The 23,642-nt window shown below is 48.2% G+C and overlaps 1 protein-coding gene and 1 long non-coding RNA gene across 2 annotated transcripts in view; one reads left to right on the top strand and one right to left on the bottom strand.

Moving 5' to 3' along the window:
- The window catches only part of LOC132654183 (uncharacterized), a 59,026-nt gene extending 44,454 nt beyond the window's left edge, over nt 1–14,572 (top strand). Inside the window, exon 3 of the long non-coding RNA XR_009591816.1 lies at nt 14,501–14,572. This is a non-coding gene — a long non-coding RNA (uncharacterized LOC132654183). The remainder of the gene's footprint in view (nt 1–14,500) is intronic.
- A 3,397-nt stretch (nt 14,573–17,969) lies between these two features.
- Nucleotides 17,970–23,642, bottom strand: part of Tacr1 (tachykinin receptor 1) — a 161,310-nt gene continuing 155,637 nt past the window's right edge. Inside the window, exons 4-5 of the mRNA XM_021655628.2 lie at nt 22,935–23,131; nt 17,970–21,060 (exon numbers count right to left, since the gene is read on the bottom strand). Coding sequence (XP_021511303.1) covers nt 20,769–21,060; nt 22,935–23,131 — 489 coding nt within the window. The 3' untranslated portion in view covers nt 17,970–20,768. The remainder of the gene's footprint in view (nt 21,061–22,934; nt 23,132–23,642) is intronic.

Here is a 23,642-nt window from a genome sequence, read left to right on the forward strand (position 1 = left end):
CTGCCATCTGCCCCCAGAGTCAGCAATGGTCTCCTGGCATGTTCCAAGTAAGAGGCTGAAAAAGAAGCTGTGTCTCTGGCTGCCTGGAAGCGTAATTCTTACTTGAAAATTAGATGTAATGTAAAGAGTAGTATTTTTCTCAATCAAATCTAGCCCTTTGTTTCATGAAAATCAAACAGAACGCGGCACAACAAGGACCTTGATTGTCTGCATAATTAATTGTATGGTATTTTAACTCCCTCAGTGACTATATCTCCACTCCTCTTCCATGAACATTTAGATCTTCAAAAGCACATTCTTGAGACCTCTTTTGTATGTGTTCCGCTTATTACCCACTCACTACCACTTGAGAAAAAGCAGGGAACTCCTTAGACTGTTCTTCACAAGCTAGTTGGGGGTAATTGTACAGTTTTTTTTGTTTTTGTTTGTTTTTTTTTCTGCATTTGCACGGGTTTTCAAAGATATGCCCAGCGGGGCTCCAGAGCCTTTGAGAACTCTCCCAGTTCTCACGTTAAGGGATGTGCCCACTGCTCAGTCCAGCGTGACCAGTGGATCATGTGTGTACCTGTCCTCTCTCACCATATCCAGATTTGCAAACCTAGGCATAAAAATATGCGCAGTGAATACATGCTAAGAAAAATATATGAAAGAGAAGAAATATGCATAATTAATAGATATGTGAATTAGTCACTTTTCCCCTGCAGTGGTAAAACACCGTGACCAAAAGCGAAGTGAGGAAGACTTTATGTTGGCTTATGGGTCCAGAGGGCTAGGTGTTTAGAATGGCGGCTGTGGTGGCTTGACTGGGAATGCCTGGCGAGTCTGAATATGTGGGCCCCTGCTGGTGGAAGTGCTTGGAAAGAACTAGTTGGTGTGCCTTGTTGGAGGAGGATGGGTTGCTAGGGGTGGGCCTTGAGGTTTCAAAAGACCCCAGCCATTCCTGGAGTGTCTTTCTCTCTGTCTCTTTGTGGATCAAGATGTAAGCTCTCAGCTCTTCCTGATGCCATGCCTTTGCTCCACCACCACTCAAATATTCTGAATCCCTAAGCCCAAAACAGACACTCTGTCTTAAAGTTGTTTTGGTCATGTTGTCTTATCATAGCAACAGGAAAGTAACTAAGACAGCAGCAGGAGAAGGAGGCTGAGAGATCACATCCTAGCTGCATACAGGAAGCAGAGAGAGCAGGAAGCCCACCCTAGTGATGTATGTCCTTTAGCAATGCTACACTTCCTAGAGGATCTATAACCTCCCCACCCCCCCTCACCAAAAAAACTTTAAGGGACAAATGAAGAATCAACTGGGACTACATGTCCAAATCCATGACCTTATAGGGACATTCTTCGTTCAAACCATAGAGATGCTAGTACAGATTTAAAGAGAAAGCAGGCACCGGCAAAACATCGCTCATTAGACAAAATCACACGCGTTCAGGGTTTTCAGGCTGTAGACTTACACTTTAGAGATTTTTGAGGGTGGAGCCTAAGAAGACGGCTCAGTCACCTAGCTTTCTCTGTAAGCTTGAATATCTGAGTTCAGTCCCCAGCACCCATCTAAAACCCATTGTTGTGGTGTGTGCTTGTAATCCCAGTGCTAAGGAGGTAGGGATGGGCAGATGCCTGGGTCTTGCTGTACTGCTAGCCCAGCCTACCTGACTACTTGGCAAATTCCAGACCAGTGAGGGAATCCTGTCCCAAAGAACCAAAACTCAAAGTGGTTGGTGTCTCTGCTACACACACACACACACACACACACACACTGAGACATAGATAGACAGAGGTGTTTGAAGGTTTTTAGAGGACAGAAAATGGCTGTTATTGAGTAATGGAGAAAGCAGCGCAGAGAAAACAGCAGGCTGCAGAGGCTTGTGTGCCGGTGGGTGGAGACAGAAGTGCAGTCCTCCTTTTGCCCTCTGGAGGGCGTTGTGGCTCAGCGGCTACAGGTACACACCACAAATGACTGTGTAAGAGTCTTGACATGTACAATTCACAGTTCGGAGGAAAAAATGCAGAAAAACAGAGAAGAAAGAAAAATGGCCAAACAATAGTGAAATGTGAACAACTTTGAAATAGGATGTGGTGGCACGTGCCTGTAACCCCAGTGCTGTGCGGGTAGGTTGAGGCAGGAGGACACTGAGTACATAGTTCAAGTGAGCCTGGGCTATATGAGACCCCGCCTCAAGCTAACTGTTTGCTGTGGTGCTGTACACCTGCCATCCCAACACTCGGCAGGGTGAGGCCGGAGGATCTAGAGTTAGAGGGCAGCCCCCTTGCTTGGGTAGGTTGAGGCCCGTCTGGATCAGTGAGAACTCACTCAAGTATTTTTGTATCAGTTTTTGTACTTTACTGTTAATCAAAATGTTGCAAATTGAAACCAAGCAGAGATACAACCTTTTACTAAACAAATTTATCAATCAGGATTTTCAAGGATGTAGGGATAGCTGTGTGTGTGTGTGTGTGTGTGTGTGTGTGGTGCAGAGGCTGACAAGCCTGCAACCCGCTGGGCAGGGGAGCATGCTGGGAGGAGTCAAGCCTGCATCTCAAGGCTCCAGGCAGTTTGGAGGCTGGCTGCCCTCTCTGGAGCCCTCGGGTCTTTTTCTCTTAAGATTTTCAAATGATTGGATGAGGCACACACACATTTAGGCTACTCACGTCTGCTTTGAGATCTGCCCATTCAAATTAGTCTCCCTTTCCAAACGAATCAGAACTGCTGTTCAGCTTAGCCAAGCTGACAAACAAAATCAGCAATGGACAAATGGAAAACAAAGATCGGTCCTACCCATTGTTGTTGAAAGAAATAGATACTTCACTATAGCCTCATCGGGAGAATAAGTAGAATAGACTCGGGACAAGTGAACCTGCCATCTGGGAATTTCTACAGAACTTTAAAGTATGTATTGCTTTCAGCCCAGGAATTCAACTTTTAGGTGTCCCATTCTGGAGACAGTCTGATGTACATTCTGGAGACACAGACATACATCAAGGACAGAACCTCTACAGAACTCATAGAGAGCTGGATAATTCATGGACCACACTGTCATGAAATAATTCACAATGAAATATTTGTGTGCACTGGTCAAACTCTTGATCCTTTTGCCCTTACCTTCCGGGGCTGGGATTACAGGTGGGAACTGCTACACGCCACAGCACTGTGGGCTGAGTCCAGGGCTGGGATTACAGGCGTGAGCCACCGCACCCCATGGTACTGTGGAGTGGCTCCAGGGCCTTGCACATGCTGTAAGTGCCCTTCTATAGAACTCTAACTCCAGCCCTTGGAAGCAGGCGCTTCCAAGGAAACAATTGAAACTTTTCTGGAACTGCAACAAGGCTGGGGACTCCGAGCAGTCGCCTCTCAGTTTGCGGGCACCATTACTGAGGCTGCTCGGAGCCATTACAGTGGTCATAGAGTTGAGCTCTCTAGAATTCTAGAGGGGCTGCACAGACCTGCAGCCTGAATCAGCCTCTAGAAAATTCTGCAGGACATTCTCCCCTCTCCACTCCAGAAAGAAGGACAGCAGCTTTCTAGTTCTTTCTCTTCACTACTTTATATTTTTATAACTTTATTTCTCTTGAAATTTGGATGATAAATGCATCCTTTTTTTTAAAGACAGTCTCACCATGTGTGTATCCCATAGCCCAGAGTTAGTGATCCCCCTGCCTCTGTCTTCCAAAGGCTGGGATTACAAGTATGTGCTACTATACCTTGTAATGTTCGAGATTCATATATCTGAAGAAGATGGAGTTTCTTTCTTTCTTTCTCTCTCTCCTTCCTTCCTTCCTTCCTTCCTTCCTTCCTTCCTTCCTTCCTTCCTTCCTTCCTTTCTTTCATCACTAATTAAGAAAATGCCCTGCACACTCGCCTACTGCCTATCTCAGGGTGGCATTTTCTCCATTGAAGTTCCCTTCTTTTTGATGATTCTAGCTTGTCTGTCCATGCACACACAATGTGCATGCCTCGTGCCTGTGGAGGCCGGAGAGGGAGTTACAGGTAGTTGTGACCTGCCATGTGGGCGCCAGGAACGGAACCTGGATCCTCTGCAACAGCAGCCAGTGATCTTAGCCCCTGAGCTACCCCTCCAGCCTGGTATACTGGAGGCCATAGTGCCCCTCCAATAACTCAGGCGTGCTAGCCAGACAGCAGCATTGCTTTTGTACCACAGCTATTGAAGGGAACACTTGACATTTCTAGATCTCTAATTTGAGAGCGACTGACAGTACAAGATCCCCTTAGGGGAAGGGCAGGGCTACCGTGTGGCTTGCTTATTTTGAATGCTCATATGTTGGCCCTAGAGGGCAGCCGCACCTGTTTGCCAGGGAAAACAGAACACAATAGTGACATAGTTCTGTATCATATTGATCATCTTGATCTCAGGTGTGCATGCATGTCTAAAATCAAACTATTTAACAAAGAAAATATTTTCTTTAAACATAATATGTTTATATTATGGTAAGGATTACATAATATTAGTCTTCAGCACAATTCTGTAATATGAGAATTCTATGTCCTTTAGGACCTCTGAGGTTCTGGCCAATTTTTTTTTTATCTCAATTATTTTCATAGAAATGAAGCCAGAGACTCCATCTTCTTCAGATATATGAATCTTTAACATTACAAGGTATAATAGTACATACTTGTAATCCCAGCCTTTGGAAGACAGAGGCAGGGGGATCACTAACTCTGGGCTATGGGATACACACATGGTGAGACTGTCTTTAAAAACAAAACAAAACAAAACAAAACAAAACAAAACAAAGCAAAAAAGAGATAAAACTATAACAACAAAGGGCAGTAGACCTGCTTCTGGAATGGTTTCCAACTCATCCCAAGTGGTGGGTTTGTTCTTAATCTCCACCCACTGACTCCTTAACGATCTGACTCAAGGGAAGCTAGCTCACTGAGTATTTTCATGTGTTTATCTCTGTTTTGACTCTTTCCCAAAAGTTCTGAGACAGACAACAGCCAGGAGCAGAGCAAACCAGCAAATAAAGTGGAGGCAGGAAGTCAGGACAAAGGTAAGTTCCCGGAGCCTGCTCCGAGATGCGGCAGCTGGACGAGGGCCAGAGTCTCCTGTGCACTTCCCAGAACCCACAGATGAAAGGCCAGCCATCAACCACCGAACGCCACAGCAGGAAAGTGGAAGTCGACTGCTTCCCCCGAATCATCAGTAAGTTCCTGGCGCTAAATGACAGGAAAACAATTCTCACACACAAGTTATTCAAGGAGCGCGGCGTGTAATCCTGGGAAGAAATGGGTTAACGATAGCTCCTTTCTCCCGAGGCACTAGTGAGGTAACTGAGGCAAACTGCTCAGCCCTTGAGAGGATGACTGGGGCTTAGTAAACCATCACCAGGACGCTGAGTGCCTAAAACTCACACACAGGCCACACAAGAACACATGGCGCAGTAACTGCACAAGTGGATTTCACTTAGCTGAAGCCAAGAGCATGAACACAACTCCACGAAAGTGGCCAACAGGAGCCAGTCCCTGAGACCCAGCGTGGGGCTGTCTGACAGAGAGGAGGGGACTTTGGAATGATGGGATTGTACACCTTTTACAGCGCCAGTCTCAGATAAGTTTCTTGGTCATCCAGTCGGACAGGAGACTATATCCTGTGAACACATGATAGCAAAACTCAACGTTCTCATAGGCAAGCACTCTGTTTTCTGATAATTGCTAAGGGAATTATCAGGAGTTAACAAAATTTGCTACTCAAAAATTCACATCAGAATTTTCTAAGGACTCTAGAGCCCTGTACCTAGGTGTCTGACTGTGCTGCAGTGTTTGATAATGCTGTAAAGATCGATGTGACCTAGCCTGCTACCGGTCAATCACTAGCAATGTGCAGTGTTTCCGGTGCATTTCAGCGGAAGTTGTTCTTGACTGGTGTGTGTGTCTGTGGTGTGCCCACATGGATGTGTTTTGCCCATGTGTGTATGTTCCTGCTTGTAGTCTCTGTCTGTCTGCATGTGCATGGGCGTGCCTGTGGATGCCAGAGTGAGCATTCAGTGTCTCTGTTCTGCCTTCTCATTGTTTTGAGACGAGATCTGTCTCTGAAGCATGAGTTCAGTGATTCAGGTTGGCTGGTTGGCGGGGAAGCATCTGTGGTCATCCTGTCTCTGCCTCCCAGCTCCAGGATGTCTCTCTCTCTCTCTCTCACACACACTTCTTTCTGTGTGTGCATGTTTGTGCACATGCACATGTGTGTTTGTACACATGGCTGTGCCACAACATGCTTGTGGTGGTCAGCAAACAGACTGAAGGAGTTGGTTTTCTGCTTCCGCAGTGCAGTTTCTGGTTATTGACCTCAGATTGTCAGTCTTGGCGGCAGATGCCTTTAGATGCCTTTACCCCTGCAGCCTCTCCCTTCCTGTAGCCACCCTCTGTGGAGGGTTTCAAGTGTGTCAGAAAATGGAAATCTTCAGAGTCGTGACACCTGCTTCTCGAAGCCTGGTCTCAGAATCACAAACAGTTGTTATTCGTGTGGGTTTGGAGGACCCTTTCTGCACCTGCTGACTCACAGTACCTAGGGAATTCACAAGAGTCTCTGCTCATAATGCGTGGCGTAACCTCTCGCGCAGCCACAGCAGACCTCGCTTTCTGCTTCTCAGAGGAAATTGAAACAATCACCTTGGGGAGTTGTTCTGACAGTTTACCGTTGAGTCACCTCCACCTTTGTCTCCTCCATTCCCTCTTGCTTCCTCAGAAGTGTAGGCCAAATCTTCCTGCCTTTCCCTCCTGAAACCTCACTGCTGACTCGAGGCATCCCCACAGAAAATAAGTTCAAATCTTGAATAAGAAATTCAAGTTAAAACCCTTGTTTGGTTCCATGCTCTCTCTAGCTGTGTTATTTAAAACTATCGTTTATTTATTTGTTGTTAAGATATGGCTTCACTATTAGTGATGTAGATATCTTTGTTTTGTGATGATCTTAGGTGACCCCTGCGAAAGGGTCATTTGACCCTTAAAGGAGTTGTGACCCACAGTTTGGGACCTGCTGCTCTGTTGGACCTGACTCTTCATCTACCCAGCTTTTGGGGTTTGCTGGTGACTGACTGTCCTTACTCACACCCAGGGCATGAGCTGCCATCTTGACTTGCCGAGATTACCACTCTCAGCCACACCGTCCACCGAACTGCAGGCCAGCGTATCCGACTCTTCCTTGGCATTTCCTCTGACATCTCATTTTTTATCTTACATTCAACACACTTAAGATCAAGCTTATGCTTCTCAAGATTCCCCTAGTATTAGTTTCCTAATGTTCTTTGCTTCCAAGAATGGCTCTATCATTTAACTATTTACACACAACACGTTAAATTTCTTCCTGGAATCTTCCTCTTCTCCACAGACAATGTAATTCAGTGCTGAACACCAAACCAAACTGCTTCTTAGGCCGATCTGCTTTTCCCCCATCTGTCCTCACAAATTTACTTTGAGATGCTGATAGAGTGAAAGATTTAAAGATTTAAAAGGAATTAGGTAAGGTTAAAACACCAAGTCTTGGAGCATTGGGGACAGTGAATCAGGAGGGATGGCGGCTAGATAGGAGGAAGGACCAAGCTCTGAGGAAAACAAGCCAGTCTCTGCAGGTCCCTCCTGGCACCCACAGAGCCCACTGCGAGGATTACACTGAGGCATTGTCACCCCTTCCCATATTCTTGTAGCTAATGTCTCTAACTACAGCAGACTAAGTGGCTTGAGGGAATAGGGAGCTAAACGTGGGGTCACCAAGGACTACTACAGCTACTTCCTGGTAGCTGTGAGGGCGTAGCTCCTCCTACACAGTCAGTTAGGACAAGTCCCACGGTGAAACGTAGGCTAGTCACGTACAGTGGGAGAAGAAAGAACGTGGCTTAGTTACCAGGTAGCGGATCCAGCTGCACATGGCGTTAGCAGACCAAGCAAGGCCAGTGTCTGGCAAACCAGGCCAAGCTTAAGAAAGAGCGAACAGGGGTGCTTGACCATTCCCCGACAGGGTGAACATCATGTGATCATCTCCCCAGTTGGGTACGGGGGCATGCAGAGTATGTAGGCTCTGCATTGGCTTGGCTTGTAGTACTTCCAGAGCATGAACAAATCTCAATAGAAATTACCCTTTGTGCAGTTTTTGTTCGAGCCTGTAAGAAGTCCCTGGGGACTATAACCGAGCGTGGGAGTCTGTGCTGGTTAGGTTCTCTTTATCTGTTTTTTTGACACAAATGAGAGTGACCTGGGAAGAGGGAGCCACAGCTGAGGAATCACCACCAGCAGTCTGGCTGTGGGCGTGACGGTGGGCATCCTCTCCATTGCTGATCGACGCAGGAGGGCTCAGCCCGCTGTGGGAGGTGGCACTTCTGGGTGTGTGGATCCGGGTTGTATGAGAAAGCTTGAAGGCGCTGTGGGGAGCGAGCCAGTGTTCCTGCTCTGCTTGAGCTCCTACCATGGCTTCCCTCAGGGGTGGACTGTGATCAGAATGTATAAACAAATAAGCCCTTTCCTCCCCAAGCTGCTTTTGGTCACGATTTTATCACAGTAATAGAAGCCTAATGAGGGTCTTAGTCTTTTCTGATTTTGATTACTTAAATTGTGTGTGTGTGCCCATATGCTAGTCACAGCATGTAGTTCTGTGTTCAGAAGACAGCTTGCAGGTGTCAGTTCTTGCCCGCCATGTGGGTTCCAGGAATGGAACTCGGGTTGGCCTTGACAGGAAGTATCTTTATCCACCTAGCCATCTTACAGACTCTTCCCTGCTCTTTAGTAAATTTGCTTTCATTTGCTCACTTCTCCTGTCTTCATCTTTCCTTCAGCCCTCTCTCAGACTGACTTTTGATGACTGTTGATCGGCCTGCACCTTAGTCTCCAGGTCAAGCCCATCTAGAGATACCCTATCACTCTCAGGTCGGCATTACTCCTATCACTCCCTGCACAGACCGCAGCAATTGCTCCTGAGTCTCTATGCCACCAGCGTGAACCTTTCTAAATGTAGGTAGCTCCTGAGTCTTTTGTTGACATCCTCTGCTTAAAGAACCAAATTGTTTTCAAGGCTTATAAAGGTCTCCAACACAGCCCCCTCTCCCATTTTCAGCCTCACCTCCCTCTCTTCCTTCTACCCTCTCCCACACAGACATTGGTCTTGTTTGGTTGTTTATTTATTTTCAATATGCCACTGTCTTGGTCACACAGCTCTCCGTCTTTTGTGCGTGGGATAAAAGGATGTTTTTTACCTCTTCCCCAGGATCTCACTTTCTCAGAGCTTGCTTCTCTAACCTCAAATCCAATATCCAGTTCTCTGACTCTAAGCTCAAACAATGAACATTTCTCTTTTTTAAAAAATTCCCTATACCATATTTGAGTTCTTATTCACCAAGCTATTAAATATACCCCACCACCCTGAAAGCTAGTTCCTGCGGGAACCTGGGCTCTTTTTATGCCTGTTGCAGCCTGATGCTTACCACTCAGCTTGCTGCACTGTGGAAAGGGTGAAGGCAAGTGTCCTCTGGCTAAAAGGAAGCTCCCATTGCTGGTCACAGTGACCCTTGGAGGTTATTTCTAGAGCATAGAAACACCAGTGTCGTCCTGCTGGTCAACAAGTGAGGGGAACATTTCTAGAGATTTGCTAAGTGTTTGTTCCAAGGGTGAGCTTCAGGATGTGTCACAATTGTCTTTGTTGTCATTGTGTAGCCAAATTCTGAACACACCTCTGATGTCATTCTTGTCATGAGACTCAGCACCATTTTCTGAAGAGGGATGAAACTGGGGACTGTTGAAGTTTATAGTCTTTTATTTTGTTGTTACTTGTAAAAAGGAAATGTGAGCTACTTCAACTGTGTTTGTCTTGTTTTTTTTTTTTTTTTAACTTTCTTACCTTTTTCACTATCCACATTGCTGTGATATATAGACCTTTCTCTTGCTTGGACACAGATCTAAGTTTAGTGTAGGTGGAAAGCTATAAATAACTGGCATGGTCATAAAACTGGATGGAGGGTTAGGATGGTACAAAATGAAAGAGCTGTGGCGGTTTTAATAAGGAATATTCCCCGGAGGCTCACATACCTCAACACGGGTTCCCGGGTGTGAGGCTGTCTGAGGCTGTGGAGTCCTGAAGAGCTGGCGCCTTGCGGGAGGAGAGACACCTGGACGGGCTGGGAGGGTTTCAACCTTGCCCACTTCCCGCTCACTGTTTTTGCTCCCGGTTTGTGGCTGCAGATACAGTCTTTCAGCTCCCTGTTGCCATGCTTCCCCCATGATTGTGGACTCTCCCTCTGGAGCCTTAAGCCAAAATAAACTATTTCTTCCATAAATTGCTTTTGGCTGTGGTGTTTTATTATAGCAACAAACATCAGCAATCCACCTTTATATATATATATATATATATATATATATATATATATATATGGCACTGGGAATGGTTACAGAATTTAGGGAGGTCAAACAACTCCATTCTGAGTTGGACATAGTTTAAAGATTGGGGTCTCTCATAGTTCATGGCTACAGTGTTTGTCTGGAAATGTAGAAAGTGGAGATTACACGTACTTTTTTTTCAAACATTCGAAAGGGAAGACTAAGCTAGGGTAGGTACAGGAGGGTGGCATGGAGGTTCTGTGTGTTAGAGGGATAATACTGAAATGCTGGAAGAAAACTTGGAAAGGAGGACACATGGGACAGAGCAGAACGGAGTTGTAACCCCACCCCCCACGTCTGCTCCCATTTGCCCCTCTCTTGTGTTGAACACGGAACCCTGCCCTTAACTCTATCCGCATCCCCAGGCTTTTGGCTTGCACTTTTTACTCAGAGGCAAACCTGTGTAGTAGGAAAACAGTGGTCTATTTTTTTTTCTGGCTACAATCCATCCTTTGCTTTGAAATCCCATCGCTGCTGGCTTTCTGAACCATTTTGTTTCCAGCCAGCCAGTCCAGCAGTCCTGTGGGTCATCTGCACTGATGATCTAATTCCTGACGCACTCACTACCTGCACTTCCTGGGCTCGGTGCAGACGTACTAAGTCAAGCACTCTAAGGAGGAGGCTGCAAAACCAGACTACAGCGAGACCTTTCATCGCACTGTGATAACAGGATTTGAAGACCACTAACCTGGTGCCCCTGGATGCTTTGCTCGAGTTCTGACTTCTCTCTTCTTCCCTGACTTAGAAACTCTTTGAACAACCTTTTGGGTGATACTCTGGTATAGCCTGGCTCTGGAATGCCCTTCAGTTTCATAGACAATCAAGAGGTCCTGGCTTTACCTTTCTGCCTCCAGTACCCAAGTAAGCCTGGCCTGAGGGCAGGACATGGGTCTCAAAGTTGCTTTTTGTAAATGTATTGTCTTTCTCAGTGACCTCTCTATTGCTAAATGAAGCCTTTATCCTCTAAAGAAATGCATTACCTAGGGAGTTTTTATGCATCCCAAACTGAGGTGCCAAGATTAATTTTTAGATGGACACATCTGCTGAGCTCTCTCCAAACACCGAGATTAGGGCCTGGCAGCACAGCTTACCTGGCTGCAGGACCAGCTGCAGCGATGAAGACAGAATCTTCTTCTTCTGATATCAGGAAAATTTGCTGCTCCTGAAAATGCCACCTCATGAGCTAGCTTCCTGGCAATGAGTCCAGAGAGATCAGGTCCACCCAGACTATGGCAACTTGAAGATAAATGGTACTGGAGGAATGAAGGGGATGACAGAAGGACTTGCTTAAGACTCAGGGGTTTGGAATTGGGTGTCAGTGGTGACTGTGTTCCATCAGTGGGACTTCAGACAACTTACTTCAACCATGCCCCATTATTTTTGTGTTAAGAACAAAAACATTGACTTCATGTGGGGTTCAGTCTTGCTAAAGTCTATAAGGTGCTTTGCTGGACCCTGTTGTTGAGGTCAAAGTCTGGAATTACCAGAAAAGCCCTGACCTGGTGCTAACGGACTCCCTTCCTCAGTGGGGTTCCCTCCTCTCACCTGATCTGGGGAAACCTCAGATCCTCTACCGAGTGTCACACAGCCCTTAGGGAGATTGCAGGCCAACCCTTCACCGTCAAGAAGCCTGTCCAGTGCATACCCGGAGATTCTTGGGAATACCTCCCCATGCTAGTGAGATGGCTTGGCACCTTAGCTTTCAGCCAGTGACCTTTTCCCAAATTTCAAATTGTACCTGGAGTTCTCTCCCCCTCCCCTAACTGCCCATAGGAGAATTAAGTGCTGTGTATCTCTTCTTATGAAAGGACTGTGCTGCCGCATGTAAATGGAGTAACCCTGGCACTTCTAGCCCCATCAAATCAGACACATCCATCCCCAACCCCCCCTACTGCCCAAGGTTCATAATGTCCCTGATTCACAAAATAAACACTCTCTTACTCCATTCTTCCAGCTGAGACTTGTCATTTATTCTGGGGAAAAAGGGCTCCTTTCCTACCCCAAGATTTCATTGCTGGACCCTCGTGCTTGACTTTGGATCAGGCAGCCACTATCTGCTGGCTGCTAGGAGTCTCCGCTATTCGCCAGCATCTTTCTCATGCCGCTCTGCTGGCTGAAGTGCCCATCTGCAGAGGCTAGTACCCAGCTGTTCCTGAAGCAGCCATTCTGTCCGCCTGAATAAAGACCCCTCTGCCTCTTAGTTTTGGAGCTCTGAACCCCCTTTACCTGCTGTTCTTGAAGCAGCCACTGACTCTCCTGAGTAAGGCTGGGCCCTCTTAGATTTTGGAACCCCGAGTTCGCTGCTGCCAGCTGGCCTGGTGCTAGCAGCTCAGCCGAAAGAGCAGTAACACTTACTGGGGAGAAATCTTTTCTTAAGCACCTCGGGTCAGAGGGAAGGGAACGAGGACCTCCCCTATCAGTGGACTTGGGGAGGGGCATTGGGGGAGAAGAGGGAGGGAGGATGGGATTGGGAGGGGACCAGAGAGGGGGCTACAGCTGGGATACAAAGTGAATGAATTGTAATAAGCAAATAAATAAATAAAAAGGGGGGGGGAGCACCGCTGGGTGAACTGGAGATATTCTGGCCTGGATCTTGGTTTCGTGTTTCATCCTTCTCAGCCTAGACACCATTCCTGGGAGAGGCAGAACCTTTGATCCCATGCTGCACCCTTTTCTGCCCAGAAGCCAATGACCCTGGACCTTCCTGGGGGAGAAGCCCACACTTCTGGCAGAGCGGCATCTGGGCCTCCTGGGAGACCGGAATGACAGGGTTTGGCTCTAGCGATGCAGAGCGTAACGCTTGTTATTGTTATATTTCATCGGCGGGGCAGAGAGGCAGGCGATTAGCCCTGTCCTTCAACATCTGGAGCCCCCACACCAGCACATAGTGCATTTGGCTAACACGATCCCTTTACTTTGTCCAGCAAAGGCCAAGGGAGACCCAGCCGTGGGCCTTCTCCACTCCCTCTAGAACACTGACACAGTGCAGGCGATATGCTCATGGGGGATCACGGTGCGCTCAAGCCTGAGGGGAACGTGGAAGAGAGGGAATGCTGTTCCCTCACAGTGAAGCTGAAGGTTCTTCTCAGTGCACGGCATGCTGTTGGGGTGGTTAACGCCAGCCGTCAACAGCTCTCCAGCCCCTAAGAGACAAGCTTCTTTCGAGGAATAGTCTACATTATGGTTAGCCGTGAGAGTGTTTGTAAGGAGCTAACTTCAAAATTTTTTATTCTTGATAATTTCATGATCACATCTATCTCCCCGTTCCTCCTTCATCTTTCCCCACACCCCAACATGTTTCTTTTCTAATTTTACGTCTTTTTTAAAAGACCCATTAAGTGAAGTCTATTATGTCCACATATACTCGGTGCTCGGATCCGTAAGGAGGCCAAGGTGAGGGGACATGACAAGCGGGACATCAGGCATCTGCGAGGCCACCTGCTGACCACCTGCAGCCAGCTATTTGTTCTACATACCTGTTGTGTCACTTTATAAGAGGACTCACCTCTCCTCTCCCCTTCCTTTCCTGCCTTTCCCAGAGACGGTCTCTGTGACCCCCACCCCCGACAGTAAAACCTTTCACGTGGAACCTTTTGCCTGACGTGATTTATGAACCCGATGTAGAACTCCGCCGAATGATCCTAACATTCTATCCTAACATTACTGGACCATGGTAATCCTCTCAGTGGCCACACCTTCAAAAAAGAATGATTCTCCCCAGAAACCATCAGCTGTCAGTGTCTCCTGAATGAGGTGTGGGGCCTGTTCCATGTATGCTGGGATTTTGGCCAGCTTGCTCTTTTGCAGGTAGCCACAGCTGCTGAGTTTATCAGGGTGTGATAGCCATGCCATGTCAGAAGACAGCGTTTCTGAGCATTCCTCCAGCCCGTGACTTTTATGTCCGTTCTACCCCCTTTTCCAAGATGTTCTCAGCCTTGGTGAGGAGGAGAGATTGCTGTGTGTCCCACACAGGACTGCAGACTCAGTCTCCCAATCTTTGAGGGGTTGCTGTGACTGAGTAGCTGATGTGGGAAACCTCCTTCAGCTGTTCTCTGGGCTGGGATCTAAGACTGAATAAGAAGGAGGAAGTGAGCTGAGCTTTGGCTTTTGTCATTTCTGCTGCAGTGCCGTGAGACCAGCTTCATCAAACTCCTGCCACCAACTGGGACTCTCCCAACACGATGGACTATATTCACCCTGGAACCGTCAGCCAAAATGGACCCTTCCTTCAGGAAGTTGCATCTGTCCGGCATTTTATTGCAGCAACGGGAAAGTAGGAAATAATCCATTGGAACAGGACTCAGTGTTGTCCTTGTCTCCGCTTGTCCTGAGTGCTGGGATTTACACCAGAGCCCCGGGAGTTATCTCATTTAGAGAAGTGATTGGAAGTCGGGGTGGGGTTGACTGAGGTTGGGGTCATGGGAGGGAAGGGAAACGGAAGTGTGGGCGGTGTCACGGTTGGGTTGGAGAGGTGCTGCTTTCTCTCTTTCTCTGAGGTCCTGTTAAAATGACTAATCCTACAATAAAGGCACCATCCTTAAGGGCAAATTACTTCCCCAAAGCCCTTTACTTGTCTAGTACTATTGCCTGACTTGGGGCTAGCTGCAAACACACTGGGAGGCAGATACGCCCAGTTCCCTAGTGGTGGTAGGAAGGTCACCTTTCAGCAAGGAGGAAGTTAGGAGGGGTGTTTCAGGGGCAGGAGAGTGGGAACACAAAGAACTGGAAACAAAGGGGGTTCTTGGATTTGTGGCCCTCCCTTGGAGTGTGATTGGCTCACCAAAGGCTGTGCGCTTAGGGAAAACTGACTCTCCCTCTCCCAGAAGCTTTCAATGTCCAATATCTCCTTGGATAAGGGTGAGACTTAGTGGACACAGAGTTGAGAGGGTGGGGAAGGGGGGTGGATCTGAGAAGTGTTGAGGGATGGAAGGGTGAGTATGATCAAAACATGAACAAAACTATTAAATATCTAACAATCAGCAGATTGGAACATGCTAAGACCCACAGCTAAACATTAGGTGGAGCTTGGGGAGTCTTATGAAGAGTGTGTGTGGGGAAGGACAGAAGGACCCAGAGGGGAAAAGAACTCACAATAAGACCTACGGAGTTGACTAACCTAGGCCCATGGGGGGGGGGTCACAGAGACAGATGCACCAACCAAAGAGCATGTGTGGACTGGACCTTGGCCTCTACACATATGTAGCTGGTGGGCAGCTTGGTCTTCATGTGGGCTCTCTAACAAGTAGATCAGGAGATGTCTCTGAATGGATTCTGTTGCTGCTTTTGTATCACTTTCCCCTAGTGGGGCTGTCTTGTCTGGTCCCAGTGGAAGGGGGGATGCACCTAGTCCTGATGTGACTTGATGTGCAGGGGTGGGTTGGTGTGTGTGTGTGTGTGTGTGTGTGTGTGTGTGTGTGTGTGTATGCTCCCCTTTTCTGAGGAAAAGAGGAGGAGGAGAAAGATAAGAGGGTGAGACATGGAGGAGAGGAGGGAGGGGGCTGCAGTCAGGATGTAAAGTGAATAAGTAAGTAAGTAAGTAAGTAAGTAAGTAAGTAAATTAATCTTAAAAAAAAAGAAAGGAAAAATAAAAAGGGGGAAAGGAAGAAAGGAGACAGTGCAGAGGACCCAGGCTTGAACCTGAACAGACTCAGAGCTAGCTGGATAGGTAGCTCCAGTATTTGCCTTTGGTCTTGTCTGGTCACTTGTTGCTCATCAGCAATCGTCTCTTCCCGTGCTGTGATGCTCGAGAGGGAGACATCTGCAACCATTGTGTGGAAACTGCCACGAGGTTCTGATCCTCAGCCTCTTTGCCTCCCCTCTGCTCTCCTGAACTGGGTAGAAATAAGTGATGACATCTTAGACCACCTGCAGGGTCAGATGCCTTATTTACTCTTGAAGATGGAGTGGGACATTCTCCATCTGTCCCATCCCATCTACCTGTGCTCAAGACCTTGACTGAACCACTGCTCTGGGGGTCAGAGCTGAGGAGGTCCATTCACTCTTGTACCAAATGAATGGAGGGGGCCCAGAGGGGAGTATTAGCAGGCCCTGCTATGGCTACTGGGGTGAATATCTTTAGGATGTGTTGCACACATTGCTGGAGCAAATGGAAACATCTTTGTGTCTCCACATTGGTCTCTCAAACCTTGTGTTATCTGTTGACCTATAGCTAAGGCATTGCTGTTGCTTATGCAAGGGACGTGGCTTTGCATGAAGAGTGGCCACACCCCTTCATCATGAGCTAGATGGTTTTGTCTAAAGCTTTAAATCATCAGGCTGCCTGAGAGGAAGTATGATTTTATTTCAAAGCTGTTTCCTGGCAGCCAGGCTGGTTCTTCTGGGGCTCATTTACCTCTCGCTGTGCTTGGAAGACCTTAGGCTTCTCATCCTTCTCTGAAACAATCGACTGCCTCTTGTTGGACAGCATAGGGTTAAAGACTGCTTTAACCCTATGTAGCCTCCCTCCCCCACTCCGCAGGTAGAGAGCATTTTCCCTGTGAGATGTGGGAAGCTTGAAGGGGACTTGTGGATTCCGTGAAGCTTGTTCAGGGAGCAGTTTCTAAGATGTCTTAATTTAAAAAGGAGAGTCTTCATTGTTCTGATTGGGTGGCAGTTCTCTGTTCTCCACTGTCCTTCTATTTGCCACTGCAAGTGTGTCTGCAGCCCTCAGGGCTCTCTTGGTGGCCCTGCCTGTGGGAGGTGGCCCAGCAGCGGGAGGCTGGTTGCCTGCTCTCACAGTGATTGCCACTGGTGTTTGTTTCCAGTCTGCGGGTTTCCTGCTGTGTTTGCTAATGCAGAGGCCTGGACCAAAGCTGTTGTACCAGTCGTGCAGCTGCATGGCACCGATCTGCTTGGAGGAAGAGTGGGTGAGGAGTGCCATCCGCTGATGCCCCCCCAAGGCCAGGTGCAGCCTGAGGGCTGCCACGTCATTCAAGTGTGGACACCCCTTTCCCCAGGCAGTACCGAGCATGGTGGGTGCCGGCTTGACCATTTCTGCTAGAGCAAATGTGAGCTTCGCTTGACGAGTCCCTACACGCACTGAGCTTCTCTTCCCCATTCTCATTAGTTACTCTCTGTTGCTGTGGCAAAACGCCTCGACCGAGGCAACGTCGAGAACAGAAAGTTCATTTGGGTTAGAGCCCCTTCACCAGGGGTGAACGTCCTCTAGTGTTCTACCTCTCAATGGTTCCAAGCGCTCAAATACCCAACCAAGCCTAACTATGGTGGTCTAAAGTCCTCCCCTGCTCCCCTGCAGCCTCTAGCATGATCCTCCTTTCCCACCTGATCTACCTTGCCTCCAGGATATCTCTCGTACACTTAGCTGCTTTGTCATCTTCTGCATGGACAGCTTGAACTTACACCTCTGTGTTCATAGGTGACACTGTTGGTGTTGCCACACAGTCTCACCCCAAGTTCCTGTTTCCCAGCCTGGAAACACATCCTGGATTTTGCCAGCCCGTATCCATGCCACCACAGCACTGAGAAGACGCAAGGTTTCATACTCTGGCTGTGAAATTTGCGAGAGTTCCCAATGCCATCCCAGTCCATGCCCAGAAGTGTTCCTGTTCACCAGAGAAGAGACAAAAGCGCGAGATAGCCGAAAGCACACTTTATTCCCAGAAGACATTCTTTTCAGCATCCCAGGCCCCAAACACAGATGCCTCAGGAGTGACCCCTCTTTATGGACACTTTTTTCCTCGGGCCTGAGTCCTCTCCTCTCCCAGGATTCCACTTAGCCCTTTGCCTGAACATTCTGATGAAGGATTAAGGGTGTTTGCTCCTCCTGGGAGGTCCCTTCCCCATCCTTCCGCTCCATGAGAATGAGGCACACTTCAGAGCTCCTCTTCAAGAAGAAACTGGGGCAGGAGGAGACTGGCTCAACAGGAACACGCCAACGGCACTGGGATCCTGCAGGTTGAAGGTAACACAGAAAGGATGGCCAGGAAGATGCTCCAGGGTTCTCCCAGCCTACTGCTACTGGGGGGCACACCAAGGAAACTCAGGAGATTAACACAGGGCGACACATTTCAATACGAGACCCATGCACAGAGCACAAACCACAGTGTTCCAACACACAGGGACTGACGACATTTCTACAAATTAAATGGACTTGGAGGAGGGTCAGTGAGAAACTTTCTGGTCTCACCGAGGGTTGCTTTGGCATGTCCACAAACCCAGGTCCACCTCATCTTCCCTTGTGCTATGCAAGGAAAGAAATTTCTTATCACTGTCCTTTAGCGCCCCTGGGCCGGCTGGCGGCTCTCTTCAGAGTCAGCACAGAGCCCTGCCATTGCAGAGGCTCTCGGAGAGCCCCACCCCTTGGTCTGAGTACTCACTTCGAAAGTCAGGTTTTTAAACCCTAGGAGGGATCTGCTTCTCCATGCCTCCATGGCTGGTGAGTGGCCTGGCTTCCCCAGGATGGGTGCAGTCTGGAATTGCAGGTACAGGAAGCTCCTCAGGGTGGAAGGAGCTGTGTGTCCTCAGCTCAGGGCAAAGACCAGAGCAGGCGCTCCATAGATCCTTGCCAACTTTACCCTAACCTTGTCTTCTGCAGAAGGGGTGTCCTCAACGCTGGCTGTTGTCTTCTTGAGTACTTTTCATAACCACATTTCTTTGCATCTATATGTAGCACGATCTTTATTGGAAGTATAATTAACAATTTGAACATTGACTTTTGTTGCCCTCCATTTTATTTTCTCATAGACTGTCACTGAGTGGGCTTTACTTAGTTTATTAAATATTTTCCACAATGCTCTGCAGAAAAGGCATCTCTTCTCTTTTTCCTGGCTTGTATTATTTCTATACAATCTTTGACTCCTCCAGGTATACTGATACCCCATAGGATTAGATCCAACAAGGCTGGAAGAAGCTCTAAATCCTGGTGATGGGTGGCATTGTTCCCCCTGACATAATGGATGGAACTTGTGTGCATCCAATTATCTGAACCATGAGGACATCCATGGATGTTACATGAAGCTTTGGCTTCCAGCCACATCTGGACAGGGCATACATCTGGGAGGCAACAAGAACCAGTGTGCTCAGCTGCTGGAGATCCTGAAGCTATATCAGAACATAATGTTTTCAGTTCTCGGCAGACTAAATGTCCTTTGGGTTGGTGGATCATTCAACCTCTTATAGACAGAGACCAGCAAAGTGGAGCAGGAGGGCATGATTCAGAGTCTGAAGAGAAGATGCAAAGGCTCCTCTTCCCAGGAGTGTGCTGCAGAGGGAAGCCCCCTCACTCCACCCTGTATGTCTCAAAGAGCGAAAAATCCGAGTTAAGACCCCTGTGCAAAGATGTGAACAGCCAGAGCAGGAAGTCCACACTCTCCTGTTTCTCAGTGCTGTTTTCAGAGCTGGAAAAAGCTTGCGGCAGCCTGCTGGAGAAGTCCTCTGCTCTGTCAAAGACCAGGATCTTCCTGGAGAAGGATTTTTAAATCAAGGTTTTTGAATCAGTGGGAGAATATTTACAAACACCCATCTCTAGGGATTGCCACTCCTGGTATTTCTTAGATCACCATTGGTTTTTTTTTTATTTGATTTTTTTATTTGTGTGTGTGTGTTGTGTGTGTGTGTGTGTGTTGTGTGTATGCACATGCTCGTGAGGGGAGGAGGCAAAACAATATATATCTCGTTAAACAAGGGAGCACTGAGACCCACAGGGGCACTTAGAGTATTTGGTTCAGCCCTGTTGCTTTACAAAGAAGGAAGGAGTCTCAGGTGAAGCCTGGCACAGACCCTGACTCTTGGTTAGAGTACAGCTGGCCTCTGTAGACGTATTCAGTTGGGGCTCGCTGCACTGGAGGGCATGATGCAGAAGAACGCAAAGCTCTCAATCCCAGGATGTTTAAGTGAACTGAGATATTGAGATGTCGAAAAGATATGAGTCCTATCCGTGTGTGCTTGGGTGGAGAGACAGCAGATTTAGGTGCCACCTTCTTCTGTTCACACTGTCCTGCGGAAGGCTGGAGTGGTGTGAGCTAGCCCGCAGATGGCTGAGGATGACTTTACTGAAGAAAGACAGGGCCCCAGGCAAACAGATCTGCTAGATTCATTACTGCCCTGTAGAATTCCTCCCCAAATGAGCACCCACATGCAGATGGAGTCATTCAGGAATCATGGGATGACCTGGAGGGGAAATGGAGGATAACCTTCTCATTTTATAGACACTCACTGGTCTGCCTTGGGTCACAAGCGTGGAGGGTGTTGACAAAGACAAGAAGGAATCCAGGTTAAATACAGCATGGAATGTTTTCCTTAAACCATTATGACCCTTTCCAGAAGCTCCAGTGTTAGGGTATTTCCAACAGAATCTAGATCAAAGATTTCCATGAATAAATGAGTCAGAACATAGGATGGGCTGGTGGCCATGCCCTTGAAATATGCCCACTGTCTAGGCCAGCATGTTAGAGTAGAAGCTGGAGCTTTCTGTCATGGTCTTCGAGTTGCTACGAGAAGAGCCATTGGAGGTGAGATCCAAGGATGAAGGTGTGGCCTTGGGGCCTTCTTCTGCCTCATCTTCATGGGCTCCCACCACAGTGGAGATGGTGGTCTCCAGGCGGCTGACCTTGTAGACACTGCCCTGGGTCTGGAGGTATCGGGTGGATTTCATTTCCAGCCCCTCATAATCACCAGCACTGATGAAGGGACAGCAGCGAAAAGCGTGTTTGAAGCCCAGACGGAACCTGGAGAAAAAGGATGGCGAGGTGAGCCCTGAGACTGTCTACCTTAGAGGGCTTTCCTCCCCATAGTGCTGGATCCTCAACATGGGACCTACTCAGGCGATTCTGTGTCATTACATGTTCAAAGCAATTCACATCTGGCAATGCTGATGACAAACCCCTGTCACAGGCAGTTGCCAAGTCTTTCTTAGGGCATCCCAGAATGAGGTTGCTTCCTACTAAGTTTATGAACAGAAGATGTTGGGTTAACGAACATCAATAAAACCCACCCCACACTACACCTATTTCTGTGTACCTTTGGCTTGGTTGTTGAGTGCTGTGCTTTGAATGAGAAATGTTCCCCATAGTCTCAGGCATTTGGGTATTTGCTTCCCTGTTGGTGGTCGCGTGGTTTTGGGTGGACTTAGAAGGCGTGGCCTTGCTGGGAAAAGTATGTCACTGGTTTTAAGGTTTCAAAAGTCTCTGCCAATCTAGCCTCATTCTCTCTGCTTACTGTTTGCAGTTGGAGGTGAGAGTGCTCAGCTGTTTCTGCCACCATGTCCCCTACCTGCTGCCACAGGCCCCTGCCACGATGGACTCCTCTAAGTCATCTTGTCCATGGCATCTTGCTTCAGCAATAGAAAGGTAACTAGTATACCAGGCCCACGGTGAAGGTATATATCAAGACTCAACCCTTGACTGCCAGTGATGTTTTATCAGAGTGCCTCAGTTTCCCTACTTGTTAAACATGGAGAATCACCTTTGTTTAAAGATGTGCTAGGAGACTTAATCTAAAAAATTGGAGCCAGGTCACCAAGCTCTTAGAAGCTGGAACTATGAGATGAATAGAGTTTTTGGGAGCAAGTTCAAGGGGGTGTAATTCACATACTTACAGTACCCGAGTGTCTCAGTTACAGGGGGCCCTTCTCTGCTGATGAGAGAGACAGACAGACAGACAGGGGTGACAGGGATTTTCTATTTCCCCTTCACCTCAGCACCCTTCCCCAGATAGGGGTTGGATGCTTCTTTGGGTGACAATGACATTGTAGCCTGGTGTCCCAGGTACCTCCTGGGTGCACCCCACCTGCCACAGTGAAATCTTGATGGCTGGCAGCAGGTCCCAAGAGATCTTTCATCTCTGCATTGCATTAATGGCGTTGAGAGGGAATTCCCTTAGCCTGTCTGACAAAGTAAGGGTAGGAACAGGTTTTGGAAGCTCTGACCTTCTTTTGCTTACTCCGTGGTGCTGGAAATGCGAGATGAGTCTGAAGAAGCGACCTGGGGGAAACCGCGGGACAAAAAGAGCATCTAGCATGCAGGCTTGTCGACACGGAACAGTGCGGGCGAGCCCTCAACCCCGCCAGCTCAGGCTCCAGTTTTGAAAAATCAGAAGACAAGATATCGGGCAGATTGCTCAACAGATTAAGAGCTTGCTTCATGTGAGGCCCTGATCCAAATTTGGACCCATGTAAAGCAGTGTGTTTGTACAGTACCCGTACCCCTGGCTGTGCAAGTGTGTGGCGGGGTGTGGCGGCAGAGAGACCACCCGGGCTTCCTGGCTGCCAGCCGAGGTTAGGTTCAGTGAAAGACTGTCTCAAGGGAAGAAGAGAAGTAATGATAGATCAAGTATCCAACCTCCTCTGGCCTCTATGTGCACACACAGATACCCGATCACACATACAAATTTGCACCCAACAAGAAAAAAAAAAAACAACTGTATCACACATAAAATTGAAGATGCCTGTTGTTTTGTTTCTGGGAAAAGAAAACCGTCCACTCTGGGCTCACACGGTCGCAGAGCCCGATGAGCAGGGCTTGGGTGTGGGCTTCGCTTGCTGCAGAGCCGCCACTCCCTCTTGACGGTGTTCGAGCCTGGGCGTGAGCTCGGTGCAACTCACCTGTCATTGAGGCAGCAGTAGATGATGGGGTTGTACATGGTGGAGCTCATGGCTAGCCACATGATGGCCAGGTAGACCTGCTGGATGAACTTTTTAACGTAGAGGTCCGGGTTGATGTAGGGCAGGAGGAAGAAGACGTGGAAGGGCAGCCAGCAGATGGCGAAGGTGCACACGACCACGATCATCATTTTGACCACCTGGGGAGAGGGCGAGGCAGACAGCTCTGTGGGCGCTCGGTGCTGGGGGTGGCTTCTCTCCCCTCCCTGTCACTGTGCGGTGTGAGTGGGACCATGTTTATAACATGGTCTTCTAGGGAGGCCGGATGCCTTAGCACTTCGGATTCAGGGTCTGATCCAGTCCCCAGGGAGTGGCGCAGAGCTGTGTCCTCGGTGTCGCCAGGGACTTGTTAGGAGTTAAAGGTTCCTGGACTCACCCCAGATATATAGATTTATAATCTGCAGTGGATCAGAAACTCTTCAGAGGGGGCTGTAACGAGACCCTGTCGGGCAGTGTGTAGAGAAGCCAAGGGCGAGATAAAGAGCAGGAATGCATGGGGACTCAGGAGACAAGGTACAGGGAAGGCAGCAGGGGCTGGGTCAGGGGAGGAGAGGAGCTGAGAAAGGTGCCTGGCTTGGAGACTGAAGCAGAGGGAAGAAGGGTGAGGACTGAAGAGTCCACATAAGGGAGTAATCCGTGTTTAAGGGGTTT

The sequence above is a fragment of the Meriones unguiculatus genome, chromosome 5 (genome assembly GCF_030254825.1).
Source record: "Meriones unguiculatus strain TT.TT164.6M chromosome 5, Bangor_MerUng_6.1, whole genome shotgun sequence".
Taxonomy (NCBI): Eukaryota; Metazoa; Chordata; class Mammalia; order Rodentia; family Muridae; genus Meriones; species Meriones unguiculatus.